Source organism: Haliaeetus albicilla, chromosome 1, assembly GCF_947461875.1.
Source record: "Haliaeetus albicilla chromosome 1, bHalAlb1.1, whole genome shotgun sequence".
In the NCBI taxonomy this organism is placed as follows: domain Eukaryota; kingdom Metazoa; phylum Chordata; class Aves; order Accipitriformes; family Accipitridae; genus Haliaeetus; species Haliaeetus albicilla.
Genome location: NC_091483.1, coordinates 30,125,849 through 30,141,257, shown reverse-complemented (window position 1 = coordinate 30,141,257; position 15,409 = coordinate 30,125,849). Strand labels below are relative to the sequence as shown.

At 41.3% G+C, this 15,409-nt stretch overlaps 2 protein-coding genes across 6 annotated transcripts in view; one reads left to right on the top strand and one right to left on the bottom strand.

Annotated features, from left to right (window-relative positions):
* RAP1GDS1 (Rap1 GTPase-GDP dissociation stimulator 1) overlaps positions 1-1,981 on the top strand; it is a 104,819-nt gene extending 102,838 nt beyond the window's left edge. For all 5 annotated transcript variants that reach the window (XM_069784062.1, XM_069784024.1, XM_069784034.1 and 2 more), the window contains one exon: positions 1,315-1,981. In XM_069784062.1, the coding sequence (XP_069640163.1) occupies positions 1,315-1,442 (128 nt within the window). In that variant the 3' untranslated portion in view covers positions 1,443-1,981. The remainder of the gene's footprint in view (positions 1-1,314) is intronic.
* A 6,462-nt stretch (positions 1,982-8,443) lies between these two features.
* TSPAN5 (tetraspanin 5) overlaps positions 8,444-15,409 on the bottom strand; it is an 89,703-nt gene continuing 82,737 nt past the window's right edge. Inside the window, exons 5-8 of the mRNA XM_069784012.1 lie at positions 14,652-14,777; positions 11,453-11,500; positions 11,213-11,329; positions 8,444-10,628 (exon numbers count right to left, since the gene is read on the bottom strand). Coding sequence (XP_069640113.1) covers positions 10,563-10,628; positions 11,213-11,329; positions 11,453-11,500; positions 14,652-14,777 — 357 coding nt within the window. The 3' untranslated portion in view covers positions 8,444-10,562. The remainder of the gene's footprint in view (positions 10,629-11,212; positions 11,330-11,452; positions 11,501-14,651; positions 14,778-15,409) is intronic.

Sequence of the window (15,409 nt, the reverse complement as noted above, 5' to 3'; positions counted from 1 at the left end):
TGGAAAATGGAAACATGTAACATAAAGAATCAGCAAAAGCAGAGCATTCATAGCTAGCACAGTCACTTCCGTGTGCGAGGGTCTCCAGGCTCACAGGAACCTGGATGTTAAACAGAACTATTCAGCCACTGTAAAGCCCAGTAAATTCCTGAAATTCAGTTCAGTAACACCTGCTTAAACATGATGGTATCTCAGAAGGAGAAAGAGAGCAGAAAGTGCTTACACAGCATAACTACCCCAACAGCTTCACTGACATAGCTCTGTATGTTCAGGCTCCCATGTGCACAGCAGCGTGAGAGTTTGAGCTCTTACACGGTAGGGGTTAAACTGCAAGAAAACTGAAAACATGTGAACAAGAAAGTAGGTAGGAAGGGAAACAAATGTCAAAGTTTGCTATTAAAAGAAGTAGTAAATGTGCACAGCATACAGCATAGCTATCTGGAACAGATGGTTGGGATTTCTCCTGGGAAGCTTGGGGATTAGGCCCCCCAGCAGTACCTGGGAAGCAAAAATATACATAGGTATTTGTTGCTGAGTCAGAGTTCACTAGAGTGGCCTGAACAGGGCATGAAACAAAACCAACTGCTTTGGATCTCAACTGTGAGATGTCTAGAGTACTGGGCTTTGAGAAAACTCATTAATTTTTTTTTTTTAAATTGCTGTATTTTATGGGTTGTTCCTAACCTCTCCTTATTAATACAAAGTACAGTGCAATCCAGGATCAGAATCATAAAACAACTTCTCCCAGTTTCAAGTAAAACATAAGTGCTGTATACATACACACAAGCATTGGGCAGTGCACCATGTGTTGTATTTACTTCAGAGCCGAACTGTAAATGGACAGCGAACAGTGACCAAGTGGTGACACATCCATTAACCATCTCGCCCACTTCACACCCCCACACAAACAACCAGAGCTGATTTGATACAAATGATGTAGGAAACCTTTCAAGGCAAGGTCACTTGGTCAGGCTAGTTTAAGAAATAAAGCAGAAAAATATTTTCACTAAAAATACTTCCCAAGCATCTGTTTTGGAAGGTAATCCAGGTGAATTTTCTTAACTGCTATACAGCAGGTTCATGGTTCATCTCTACCTGAAATCCGTGGAATCTGTGCATGCCCCAGGCCCTGGAAATTTTTTTCTCCATCCTCAAAATCAATTCAAAAAAGTACACAGATTATGTATACACACACATTTGTGTGCTTATGCGTGTACACGGTTCAGCAGAAAAGTTTCTCACATGCGCCAGGCTTTTCTGTTCTTTTGCCCGTCTCATACAAAGCACCGTTTCTTTTACTATTTCTTTTTCCAGAACCTCTTCAAAAGGAAGTGCAGAGCATGGCGTTTCTAGAAGTCGTATCAAAACTCCGCAGCCATGAGAACAAAACTGTTGCCCAGCAGGCCTCGCTAACAGAGCAGAGACTTGCTGTAGAAAGCTGAGGAAGGTTTTGTTTCCAATGCATCCCATCACAGATTTCACCTTTGTCCTCCGTCCTGCTGCCGCTCCTGCTATGTTTTCCACTGTATCACTTGTGCATGTGTGTAATGTTCCCACACAAATTGATGAACTGCTGTAGGTACCCGTCCAAAAAGGTTTCTACAAATTCATAGGTGGTGTTAACATGAACCTGTCTCCACCCGTAACTGTTCTACTTGTATTCTTGTTGCTTGGGCCACATAGTAGAATGTGCATGTTGTAGTCCTATGATGACGTAGAGGTGGTACTACACAATGACTCTTTCCTCACACCCCCTAACTGCATAACAATGTACTACTAAATTAGGGACAATACAAAATGCAGCAAGTCCAGACTAGTGTGCTGACTGTAGGATTAAGAAGTAAATCTAGCTCCATTTTTGGTGCTTTGGAGATTCAGGTTTGAATGCAATGTACTGCTGCTCATTCACTGGTCTTGCCTATTAATGTCAAACTTGTGGTACCTAGAGGTAACAAATAAAAATTTCAGTGCTCTCACTTTATCCTGTGGTTTGTCCTTTTTTTGTGATCACATGCAGAAGCTGCAACTGCACCACCATGCACTGGTGAGGAGCCCTTTTTGTTCCTGGCTCTGGCCCCGACACAATCACTGCCTTTCAGTTGAGCGAATACAAAGAAAACCATTCTAACCACTTTCACTGTGTGTGCTCACACAGAAGCACTGTGTAGTTTAACGGTCATGCGTTTTAACAGGAATACACTATACAATCCGTATCCCATAAAGCTACGTGGGTATGAGTGCTCTCAGGCTTGCTTGGGATTGGGCTTTTGTTTGTTGGGTTTTTTTTGTAGACGGACTTTAAAGGCATATCTTGCAGCAACTTTTCAATAGAACCCCATCAAGTGAGAAATGCAGCATGCAAGTCTTCCTTTTCCTCCTTTCCTAGGTAAAGAACTTGGGAAATTGCCAGCATCTTATCTCACAGCTGCTCTTTTGTAGGTTTGTAACGTGCCAGCGAGCAAACCAGCAGACAACTCTTTGGCAAAACAGGGAGCAGTTGGGATAGCAGTTTCCAGCAAGCCAGCACATGTTATTTTTGACTGCGCAATACCATTGTCTAGCTTGATCAAGCCCACAATGCACAAAGACCACAAGATCTGTAACATTCTAAAGTGAACTCAGCATGCCCAGTGCTGAATTGCCAGACTCAGAAGTTTCAGGCTCCATTTTTTTATCAGCAGAAGTGTCAAACCCAGAGGCCAAGCACCCATGCAATCCCAGGCCACGTGGTTGCAAAATCACTGCTTTTGACCTTCCCAAATTCACTTCCCAGCTCCATGAAACCGCTGGGTATCCCACGGACACTGTGATGGGAAGATGCCAGTCATACTGGGAAGGGATTATGTATACAAGCTCTGTATGAGAAGAAACTTGCCCCAAATAGTCAGTTTAAGCTGAGACTGTACCAAAACACAGCAGATGCTACCAGAGTACTCTCACAGCAGAGATCTCATGTCCATTTAATCCAGTGCCAGAAACACACAGAAAAAGCCTCTAATATTAAACTGTACAACAGCCTCTTATTTAAAAAAAGAAAAAAAAAAAAAGAAAAGAAAAGACATTTGCTAGGAATAGTACAATAAAGCCACAGACAGTGTGTAGAGCTGTGAACACAGACCAGGACCCCATGCCATCAGGCTCCAAATAACACAGAACCTCTGCGCTGCTGAACGTAACCAACATGTTTACGATCACAGTTCATAGCGGACCCACACGAGCCCGAGTTTTCTCAGGCGCGGAAATAATTTCCATTGATTTAAATAGATCCCAAAATACATTTGAAAGACCAGTTATCAATGACTTACCTGGTTCTAGAAAGAGATTATTCCTTTTGACATCAGTATAAACTGCAACTGTTCACACGAGCTGATCACACGTCAAGTTGTAACACTGACAAAATTCCCATGCACCTGGCTGTCTAACTGGACCTCAGGTTAAGCTTTAGCTGTATCCTTATCTCCAAATTTTTATTAGGGATACCACTGTCACAGCAAGCACAAACAAAAGCCAACACTGATATCCTACTTTCAGATGGTTTCCCTGGATGGAATATCAAGTGGCTTACATTTCCAGATAAGATCTGTGCTAAGCCTATACACAGAAGGAGAGTCTGCATAAGGGCAAAGATGGATGTATGTTGCAGTAGAAGGAGGTAATTGAAGAGACTGTGTTTATCCACACAAATGCTGTGCAGTTCTGAGGCATGCTGCAGCCAGCAGGTCATTTCTATGTAGCTGGTAAATCATTTATCCTCTGAGTCTCTTTTAATAAGAGAAACGGGATCTAAGGACATTACCATCACATGCATTTCACTACTCACTTGACTGAAGTCAACTGAATTGAAATTGCTGACAGTAGTTCTGATTAGATGTTTAGTAGGTAGATTACATCTAAGTAAAGCTTGACATCTGCGGCTCAGACTATTTTTATGACCATGACGCCAGGCATCGGGCCTTTTCATTTGTCTACTGCCACAGCAAACCAAGCTAAAACAATCACTGCTGCCACACTACACAGGGCAGGCACTACCTCCCTGGTGTGTTAACATTTGTCTGCATCTGTATGACTTCTGCAAGACCTAGCATCACACCAGTCAGGAAGATAAAAAGCACACATATATTTTTACATTTCACAGTGTGGAAACACAAGGAAAAGTTTCACCTCAGGTAAGGCACAAACCCCAATAATACAGGCCTTGGATCCAGAGGACCCATTGGTCAAATGAGATCACGAGACTCAGAAAAGGTAATTTGTTTCAAAAGTTCTAGAAACGATAACTAGCCTCAACTTCAAGAAAGAGTATGCAAGTCCATAAGTTTGACAGAATGCAAGTAGCCACCCCTAGTCTCCCCCTCAATTGTGAAAATGGCTTGTCCAAGTGTGTCACATCTATTGTATGCTACAAAGATTTAGGCAATACCCTTGACTTTGCTTCTTTTTGGTTGACTTCCGTTCTTCCTCCCTCCAAGGCCTCCACATTCACATTCGTATTTTGCCAAGCCATTTCTGTATGTTCAGATACATGTATATGCCTGAAATATGCAAAAGGCATTGAGCTTCAATTTGGATACAGAGGCACGCTTCTAAATCAGTCACAGTGGTGTTTTGTGGACAAAACTGTAGGTTTCAGATATTGAATTGGATTAGCTTGCTCTACAGTTTTTGAAATACTAAAAAACTGGGCTGCTTCCTCCTCTCTGTCTAAACAAGCACAAGACATCATTACTCATTTTTACCTGCACAATAAAATAAGCCAGCTCTCACTACTTCTGTTTAAGGATATGTTGCACTTAAAAAAGTGAAATTCCCACTTCCCTTTACAAAAAGTTTAATTAAGTCATGACAAGTCCCCTTTGTGCTGCTCCCTGCAAAGCAGCAACTTCTGAACAATTCAGGGTCACTAAAATGATTATGGGGAGAACTCCAACAGTTGTACTAACCAGCAGCCACAGCAGTCTGAGGAACACTGATGACCTGTCAGAAAGAAGCAGAGCATGTTCATTAGCCAGGGACTTCGACAACAGCTGACAGTAGATATGGCATCTTGTCATGTAGGGATGTGCTCTTCACATATTAGCCTATTATTCATTTAAGGGCAGCCGCTGGTGGTGTGATAATGTGCTTTGTGACTTAATTGGAACACGATATTCTACACTGTAAATGAGAGACTTGGGGATTTATTTCCCCTGTTAGTTTGGGGGAAGGCAAGTAGGGGGTCTTCTCCTGGCGGAATTTTGCATTAACGTATCTTTGTACCATTAACGTTAAGTGCTACATCAAGAGTACACATTCACTACATCATATTTCACGCAATTTTATTTATAAAATTGTAATTATCTAACAAATTGCATATAAAATGATTTACTTCAAGTAAATACAGAATACTGCACAACTATTAAAACTATTGTATTGTCCATCATAAGTGTATTAAAACATTCCTAAAAAATGCCTCTATTAAAAAACAAAAACCCAAGAACACAAGTAGCATGATCAAGACCACTTTCAATAGCTTAAAATGAATTACCAGGAAGTTGCATTAACTTCCTAAGTAGACTCCAGTTACATCCATTGAGATCAGCATGTGATACAATACCACAGTCTAATGCTAAAGATGACAAGTAATACATTATGCACCTGATCTATGCTTTTCTCCTAGACTGAAGGTAACCAGTCCGAAATCAGAAAACTAAAGCTCAAGCCAAACTCTACTGGGCATGCAGTTCTGTTATAGCAATACTTTCAATCGGTAAGTGTAGTTGGCTTTTACAATCAATTTTACAACTGATTAAAAAAAAGGAACACAAGAGAATACATTCGTATAAAAAGGAATGATACACAAAGGGTAAATATTGACACCTTGTCGTACACCCCAGGATGAACCAGAGAGACAGATTCAGTTGGAACTAATCTGGAATATATGTATCGGAGACAGGTCTGAGTCACAAAACCCAAATCCCAATCTCCCCAGAGCTCAAGGTAGTATCAGGTCCATCTCTACTATGTACACAGCGTGAACATAAACACACATACAGATGTAGCTTTTCATTAACACATTTATATTGCCGAAACACAAAAGACAGCTAGCAGTGCTGCCTGGTGCACGCTAGTAGTCACAACACTTCTTTTTATACTGCATGTTAAGGGAGATAGATTTTTTTTTTTAATATCTTTTCTTCCAAGTGGCAAAATTCGGTAGCTAATGGATCCAAGAGGGTAGTTTTGTTTGCTTTAGACAGTTTCATGACCAATTAAAGATATCTGAAAAAGCTTCAGAGATAAAACAAAAACGGGAGGGAGTAACTGGAACCTTCAACAGTGCTTGACACCTCTTAAGATCTAATCTCCTTCCTAGGTATTTGCAGAACTGCCTTTTCAATGCACCCAAAAGGCACACACAGCAAGAAGGGAAAGGGACTCAAAAATTCGCGCGGGAGTTTCTCTTGAAGCCAACATTGTTAATCAGCATCAATTTTACCAAGGGCATCTCTAAAGTAGTAAAAACACAGATTAACATCCAGGACAGTTCTTATAGCACCATGGTTAGTCCTGCCACAGGTGATGGCAACCTCCCAGAAGTGGTAGGGGGTGCCGACTCCGACCCTCCACGTTACAGTCGAACGCCGTTCTGATGCCAATAGCGAGGCGAAAAGGCAAGGGAGGTCCTGCTACTAAGGAGAGCCCGAATGGCTGGCGGGGTTCCACCTGCCCCGGGCGCCTGCTGCACGCCCGCCGGGCAGACACTAGATGGCAGGCGACGAAAGCGCTCCCGCCTCCTCCGGGGCCAGGTAAAGCCTGACCGCCCGCCCAGCTGCCATCGGCGAACTCTCACGGTGGGCGCTGTGCGGGTCTACGACAAACACTTTCAGGGTGAAAAGCAGTCATGTGCAAGAATCGTTTAATCTGCATGCTACTATTTACATTTCGAACACTATTTACACAGCAGAACTACAATTAGCATCTCTCTCACAGGGGAGAGAAGGCGGCTTTCAGGACAGAGTACACTTGAGAGCAAGCATCTCCACAGCTTCAAACTCTAAGCGGCACAATCAAAATTACGGATTTTGAAGCAAAGAGATCCTACTGCTACTGAAACAGACACACAGAGACAAATCAAACGTTTGCCCATTAGGCTATTAATAAGGAAAAAAAATAAAGATCTCAAACAACAGAAAGGCCTGTGAATATGGAGAGTATTTAGAAAGCAGAGAGGAGCGAGGACCGTGATGCCCTTTGGCAGGGCTCAGCAGGGAATTTAGAAATGGCTTTAAGGCCAGGGCTACTGCTGAAGCTACCGGACCTCTCGTCAGCAACGCCACCATCCCATACAAATCACCCAGCAGAGCTGTTTCACACTCCACAGGCCATAAGCCTGACAACAAGTTTCTGAACAACTACTGCACATTAAAGATAATTAGACTGACCCCTGAGCTCACATCTACCCCACCACCACACCAGGCAGGCTAGAAATTGCCAAGAAGTCATACCACCTACCATATCTTATTGCTTTAAAAAATGAGCCCGTGTAGCCAGCAGATGTGCTCTAGTTGTGAAAACTTCAGGTGAGCTGCAAAGTTTTCTGGAAGAAACCTTGCTTGCATTTGGCAGGCTCTGACAATAACAGATTGATTTCCAAGGCCTCCCACAAGCTTTCCAACCTGAACACCTAAGCTGCTAAGTAGCTGCTGATGGGGCATTTCTAGGACATCTTACCTGATCTGTAGACAAAAAATGTGGTATTTAAATGTGCAATATAGACAGCTAATCCAGAACATTCGGTATGCATCCATCAAACAACTGCAAAAATGAGAAAATAAGAGCATCTCTTTGGAACAGGGAAGGGGGGGGGGAATCAGCATCTGCAGCAATAAAGACAAGGTCTAGAAAAATAAGTTATTTAGTGGTTTTTATAAGAACAGTCGCTCTGGGACTCAGCAGAAGTGTTGCACATTTGCATGTACACGTGCAAATAGTGAGAACAAGATTTGCTCACCTTAGAGCGTTTACCTTCCTATCAGTCTGGCACTGCCAAGAGCACATCCAGCAGACTGGAACTCAAAGAACAGCATGACAAGACAGAAGGCCAACACAGTACAACTGCAGAAATTCAAGTAGAAGAATGAAATTGTCTTCAGAAGCCCACAGCAGCAACAGCAGTATTCAAGATCAGTGGCAACAAGGAATGTTTCTGTAATGCAGGCTTTTTTTCCTTTTCTCCAAACCAAAGGGCTCAGTCACAATCAAGGCTCTTGGGTAGAAGTGTTACTTCCCCAACCATGCTTCCCTCATTTCTCCCCATACCATTTTGTCTCAGTGCAGCAACATTGGTGCTAATGATCTGTCTGTCCTGCTGCTATCGGGCAAAACGGTGTGTCCCTTTGGGGGGGAAACAAACACCAGTAACTCCTCAAATTGAGGAGTGGCTAAGAAAAACATAACACTGTGGTGAGGTGGAACCAACTTTATTAAGGACAGTGAATTATAATTGCTTCCAAAGGCTTTAAAAAAAAAAAATTTTACTCTGAGTCATGGCTGGCCTTTAACAGCAGATACCAAAGGATATGGAGGCTGCCTGATTCAGAGCCAGTCAGTGGGAGTTAACCAGAAGAAGATGAGGTAATGCTCAAGGACAGGAGGACAACCGGACTGCCTGAGGCACCTGTGGAGCACCGGTGTGCCTACCACTAGCCTTCAGAAGGGAAAAAACCACGGGCCGACTAAAGCACAGAAAGGCAAAATGTGCAAGGGTACATATACTCACATGTTTAAGAGTCAAAGGACCAGAAAGGACCTTAATAGGTTGTCAGACCAGCCTTCTATCTGACCCCCAGAACAGGGAAGCTCTGAAAGCAATGCATTCATCTCTTCTACTCCACATATTTCATTTTAGGAAACTCATCTCAGAAAGATGCTAAGCTCTTACAAAGAGGTGCTACACACCCTTTACCACTGTCTGACCAAAGCAGGAGCTGAGAGCTCACAGCTTTCAGGACTGGTTCTGCAGATACTGAGAAGGGTCATACAACAAGCTAAATTTATACAAAGTGCAATAAAACTACCCAAGCCATGGTCAGGTTTGTAAGTTCACTATTATTAGTGAAGAAGAATGAATCAAAAACTCAAATCTGGATGGAGTCTGATCTAATTCTTCTTCCACTATTTGTGCTTTATTCCAAATTCCACTCTCTTTTGTTCAATGCAAAAGAGTCTGTCTTGGCTGATCCCAACATGCGCTTCTATTTTAAAACTTTTATTCCATTGCTTCAAGAAAGCTTTTTGTTGCATTTAGAGCAAAGGGAGACAAATCTCCATAGCAAGGATTCGTTCACTGGAGGTAAGCATTTACTCTTGGTAAAAGCTGTTCTCTCCAACTTCCAATGGAAGGGATATGATCTTTCCATAATCACATGCATTTTCCAATAAATAAGTTTGGATTAGACTGTATTAAAACATATACACAGATTTAAAGCACTGGAGTGTCACAGGTTGTTACTCCACAGCTCATGCAAGTAAAAAGAATTAAAGACAAAAGAAAAAAAAAGAAAGACCAAAGCCTCAGCTAGGAACAGACCAAGAAATTACTGTAAAAGAAGTTTTGCACAAGTATATCAAAGCACTAATATTAGTGAGATCCCTAAATACATTAGGTTACACTAAAATCCAGAGAAAAAGATTTAGCCATATCAGATACACGTTTTGATTTTTTAAGTTAATATATAATTCATTCTTTGAATAATATTATTCACTTGGACCCAACATCCACACTGCTTTCATACATTTATACAGTTATATCCCATCCTTGCCTTAAGAGACTGATGTCCTAAGGTATGGCAGCAACCAAAGGCTCTACAACCCTTGTTTGTCAAATATAAAACTCCTTTCCCTTCATACAAGGGTGAATAAGGAAGAAAGATGTTGATAAAATTAGCCAATTCTCCCTGTGAGCTTGCTGATTCCAACCTCAAAGTACTACAGGGAGATGGTTGGAAGCTTGCGTAAAAAAAAATTTCCCTTGTTTTAAAAACAATTTCTTTTACTGTACAACAGATGCATAGAAAGTTGCTTCCTGCTTGATGGGTTTAGGCCTGTAGCTATGTTTAGCTGTGAAAACAAGAAGATTGTTCCTTTACAGAGTGGTGAGGAGAGAGACCAACTTAGGAATATTTGGCAGCTATTGAAGAGTTCATGATACGAAGAATAAACAGCATATCCACAGACCACAACGATGCAACTCTGTCCCACCGAATACACCAATTTAAAAAAAAGTGTCCACTTGTTACTCAAGATCAAGAATACAGTAGAGATTCACGGCTCAACAGCTTTCAAACTGGTGGTTTAAAAAAAAAATTGTCAGTGAGCAGCAGATTTTAAAATAGCCCACTCTTCTCTCCCCCACCCCAAAGAAACATGAGTTCACTGCAATATCAGGAACTTAGACTTGAGACTACTTGGGAGAGAAGGCTTCCCTGTCACCCATGTCCATACAGCTTGGTGTCGGAGCGACACACTGGAGGTTTCAGAGGGTTTCGGTTGTCCAGTGTCTTGTTGTGGTTACTTCAGCAGTTTTACCAGCTGGCTCTGACAGCCTCAATGTCACTAACCAAATTCTGGGCTAAGCATATCCCAAATATCTGGAAGAAACAACAGTTTATTCATTTGGAGCATCGGACAACTCTTTTCACACAGGCAAACTCCTCAGGTTATACAGAACTTTGATATGAAAAGCAAGCAACAGAAAGTTAGAAATCAAATTAACAGCAAGTGTTGGAATAAGGAAGAATATTGAAAAACTCCTGTAACCTCCTGTAATCCCAGTATTTTTATAGTGCCACTGGGTTCCAGGAAATTGAACAGTTCTAGACTTGCTTCACAAAAGCAATGGTAAAGTTTCTCGCTGCTCATTTAAGCACCATCAGAAACAGTGGGTCTGTACAGGCTTAAAAATCTCTACCTAATCATTATCTGACACAGAGTGTTAGTTTTGACGTTCAGACAGCTAAAAAGAAAAAAATGCATCCCTATAGATAAAAATTAAGTACTCCTTAACACAAAGAAAGTCTCATGCATTTAGCTCCTCTCACTAAAACCTACGGACGTTGTATTTCTAAGTGCAACTGACACCGTGTTTCCAGTTCTCATAGACAGTTTCCCCCTTATATATTCTATTAATCTGTTGTTGTTCTGTGTAACTCATTACAGGGAACGTGATGTTTACCTGCAGTAATGCTATTCCAATGAATATACCGGCAACTATGGTAAGATTGTCCTGCAACCATTTCTCAAATTGAGGGACACAGCCTTTAGTGTAGATAACGATCTGCTGATCAACTTCCTGCCAAGGAGAAGAGGGAGTAAAACAGAAATAATTACATTCAACTACCCCATCAGTAGAACAACCTGCTCTTGCAAGAAGGATTCAGATCCTTAAGATACCACATTAAAAAAAAATGCTTACTGGTTTTTGTCTTGCATCGTAGCCACACTGAGTATTAATAACATCTTCCTAGGAGAGAGAGACAGACAGAAGAGAGGCAATCAGTCAAGTGTCTCCCAAACACCCTCTCTCCCAGCTCCCCAGAGTTGCTCCTGTATGTAATAAGACAATCACCCTAACTTTGGTTACCATATTGCTTTTTAAAAAACCCTTCCTCTTCCATTGAGTGCTATTAATTATTTGCAAAAAAAGCACATGGTCAAAAAATATTTTTAGCTCTCAGGGAAGCAAGCTGGGAAAATCAGCCCTCCACCTGGGTGAACTCCATGTTCCCAATGCAAGTGTTCAGAAGTCAAAATAAAGGGATTAGGGAACATCTATTTTAAGTGAAAGAACCTTCTGCTGAAAAAGTTTTGTCTACACTGAAAAACATGCCAAGACTACCGTTAACATTTTCAGAGTTCAGTCTGTGCAGCGTGAAGAGGTGAGAAGGGGCAGTTCTGTTGCAGAAGCTGCAAGTTCTTACCAAGGATGTCTGTAGAAATATATACAGTACCTAATTCCTGTCCAAAGACTAGGGAGGAGAAGGAAGAGATGGAGTAATGTGTTCTTACTGCCTATTCTTTCTTACAGGAGCTTGATACCAATGGCAAAGGAGGGATCTTTTTTTCCTACTTCCTCTGCTTTAGTACTCCCAAAGCAGAGGTGATACAAAAGGCTATGGTAGACTTCTCCTAGTGAAGAAGTGCTACCCATTGGAAGCTGAAGCTGCATTTACTCTGCATACAGAGTTATTTCAGGGCAGTAAAATGAAGCAACTACTTTTGGTGTCAGCCACAATGGCAGCAAAGTATTAAGTTACTGGATTATATAATAACAGTGAGCAGAAGAAGGAACTACTCAAGGAAGTAAGAAAATCAGCCAATCTTAGCTAGGTGTGCTGAACACCACAATTTAATCAAATTGTGGGACATGAGAAAGGCAGCCAGCAGAGAAATAGATTTTAAAAAGCAGCCATATGGAAAAAGATATCTCCTCCTATCAGTTAAAGCTCTTTTAAGTGTTTCCTCACTTTGCAGGAAGTACATCAACAGGTCACATCCTGTCAGTTGCCCAAGTTGGATTCCCTCAATGAACCTTTAAGATTTAAGCAATTAATATCTTTTAATGAGATGAATGCTTCTGTTCTAGGATCTAAAATATAACAGCGCCACACACTTCAAGGCTGTAAAAGCAGATAAGATTCCAGAGGGATTTTAAGCATTCTCTTTCGTACTGAATGCCTACTTGCTTTATCATCAGTGTCTTCTGCCTTTAGCCTTGGAATATGTTAACCAAAAAAAAGTGTGAAGAATAAAATGGAAATAAATAAACTTTTCTAGGCCCTGCCTGTAGAGGAATTTGGAACATCTCAACCTGCTAAACTACAGCAAAATGAACTATAGGAGTCCTAAACTATTTGTTGTAAAGGAGACTTATTTTGGCCTACCTTAAACTTAGCACTTCCTGATTCAAGCTAAACTAAAAGTAAGTCCTGTTCAATAAAGTATCCACTATTTTTTTGCATCAGTCCAACACTGCATCCTAATTCCAAAAGGGACAAATTTAGTTTCCCACAGAATAAACCTGTGTTTAGCACTGCAACTGAACCAGTCACAGCTTGGTTACAATTATATCCATTATATGCATGACTTTTAATATTTTTAGAAATATTATTCTTTTTAGTCTTTATTTTAAAGGCAGTTAAGTGTGTTGCTTCCTTACAATGAATGAGACTTATCTTTAAATTTCTGGTTGCTGCATCACCCCCTAAGAAACTGTATCACCATATACACAGAGAGAGAGAGAGAGAGCTATAACTTTAGCATGGATTATGTATTTATAGGATTACCTTGTACTGCTGTCACTGGTTTGGTTTTATAACAACTATATTTTTAAAACTGGGTTGTGATGACCTCTCTGTGTGGGTGGGTGGGCAGATAGGCAAACAGTAGGGGGAATCCTAAGCATAATGCTTGAGCCTAACCTACATTTTGTTTTAATATTTCATTAAAACATTTTCAGCAATGTTTGCGAGAAAGATTCAAACCACTGTGAAGACATGTTCACTGCAGAGGAACCAGAATGCACCTTGTGCAAGTGGCAGTGCCTTAGCAGAAGAGGGGGAGAGCAGCAGTAGTGACTGGATGCCAGGAGCAGCAACTGTGTTGCATTAGCAAGGCAGAAAGCACCTCAGGTGCCTGTTGGCAACTTGCATAACTTTAGTGGGTACTACAGACTCATGCATTCAAGGAACTGTAAGTCACTCCAGGTGGAGAAAAAGCCACAGCTGAGCTACTAGATAATAAAAGCACTCACAGGCTGCTGCTTTTAAACTACATGAAAGTCAAATGTATGCAGTGTTAGCCACGTAACAGTTTCCATGCACACACCCATCCCTATTCTAAGCCTTTCACTGTCAGTGAACTGCTTCCCTACACTTCACCCTTCATTCTTGATCATGTCTGTACTAGCAATGCATGGCTCCAACATTTTCTGCTTGATGATCCAGAACTATAACTATTTTAAAAGACATAAAAATTTACCAAAAAGCTGTTCCCTCAAACAATTTCTGACCTGTCAAGTCTGATCTCAGGTGACTGTAGGACAAACAGTAATTTTAAAGGGAATAAAAGAGCATGTAAAGATGTCCATACCCAACTCAAGTTTCTAATGCAAACATATGTCAGTTTTTCAGGACACAGACTGTCATTCATTATGGTAGCTAGCACAAACTGGGTCAAACTAGCTGCAGCCCCTGGACACTGCATTAAATAATGAGTAATACCTTCTTTAGAGTGTCTGATCTTAGAGTTGCTGTTCTTTAAGGCAGCCAATGAAATATCCTGATGATATTCAATTGAAAGCTCATATCCTTCAACTCATTAAGGCCTTCTGCTTTTTATACTTGCTAAAATTAATATGTATGTTCAGCCACGCCCATAGTTCTCATTCTAATGAAAAGCAGCAAACAGCATACAATGAAGACTTAAGCTAGCTCAGGTTTTTTGCTGACTGCAGAAAAGTTAGTGGTTAAGCTGAGCTGCAAGTACAAAAAGAATACAGGTTGGTGAGAAGGTAATGATAATGTATGACTTCGGGGGCGGGGGGGTGTGGAATATCTTAGAGTGATTTAAAATTGGAAGGGCAAACCCATCCTACCCTCTTGACTGTCACTTACGGCAGGGTCTTTCGTGCAGCAAGAGAACGGCACACCACAGCGCTCTCGACTTGCATTGGAATCTGTGCAGTTGAAGTAAATATTAAGGTTCCAGTCATCAGCTCCAAAAGCCCCACAGCACTGCCACTAGAACAAAGAAAGGAGAACTTCCTGACTTTCAGAACAAATCTCAGCATTAGTAACATGCATCATCATGGCCAGTTTCCCTCCAGCTTTCAAAACAAAATCTGAGATACCCTCTGGTTTCATTGAAGCTGGCTTGGTTTTGTTTTTTAAAAAGACCACCATTCCAAACCTGTAAGCTGTTCTAAAATTATCATGTGATGAAAGTTATGTTCATACCCTGCAAAGCTGCTCTCTGGAGAGAAACCCATGGAGTGAGCTGATAAGCCTACACAACACCACAGAGTTGCATAGGCCTACAAGCTATGGCCCCAGGGATAGTAGAGCCAGTATGATATTCCATCCAGTCTAATATGCCCTAGGTTCTCAACAAAACTAATCAGCTCCAAGGGCTACACTGGTATAGCTACTCCATTTGCCAGTTTGGGGGAATCTTTGCCTGACTGTACATCAGACAGTATGAACACATTGTTTCCTGAGCATCACACATTGCTCAAATAACCTCTTCACTGAAGGCAGGCAGAATCCTTCAAAAAGTAAATATGCCAAATGGCAGGCTTAGTCTCTGGCAATACATGCTGAACATACAAAGAATGGACTGGAGATCAGTGGAGCCCTGATGGTGTACAGCATTT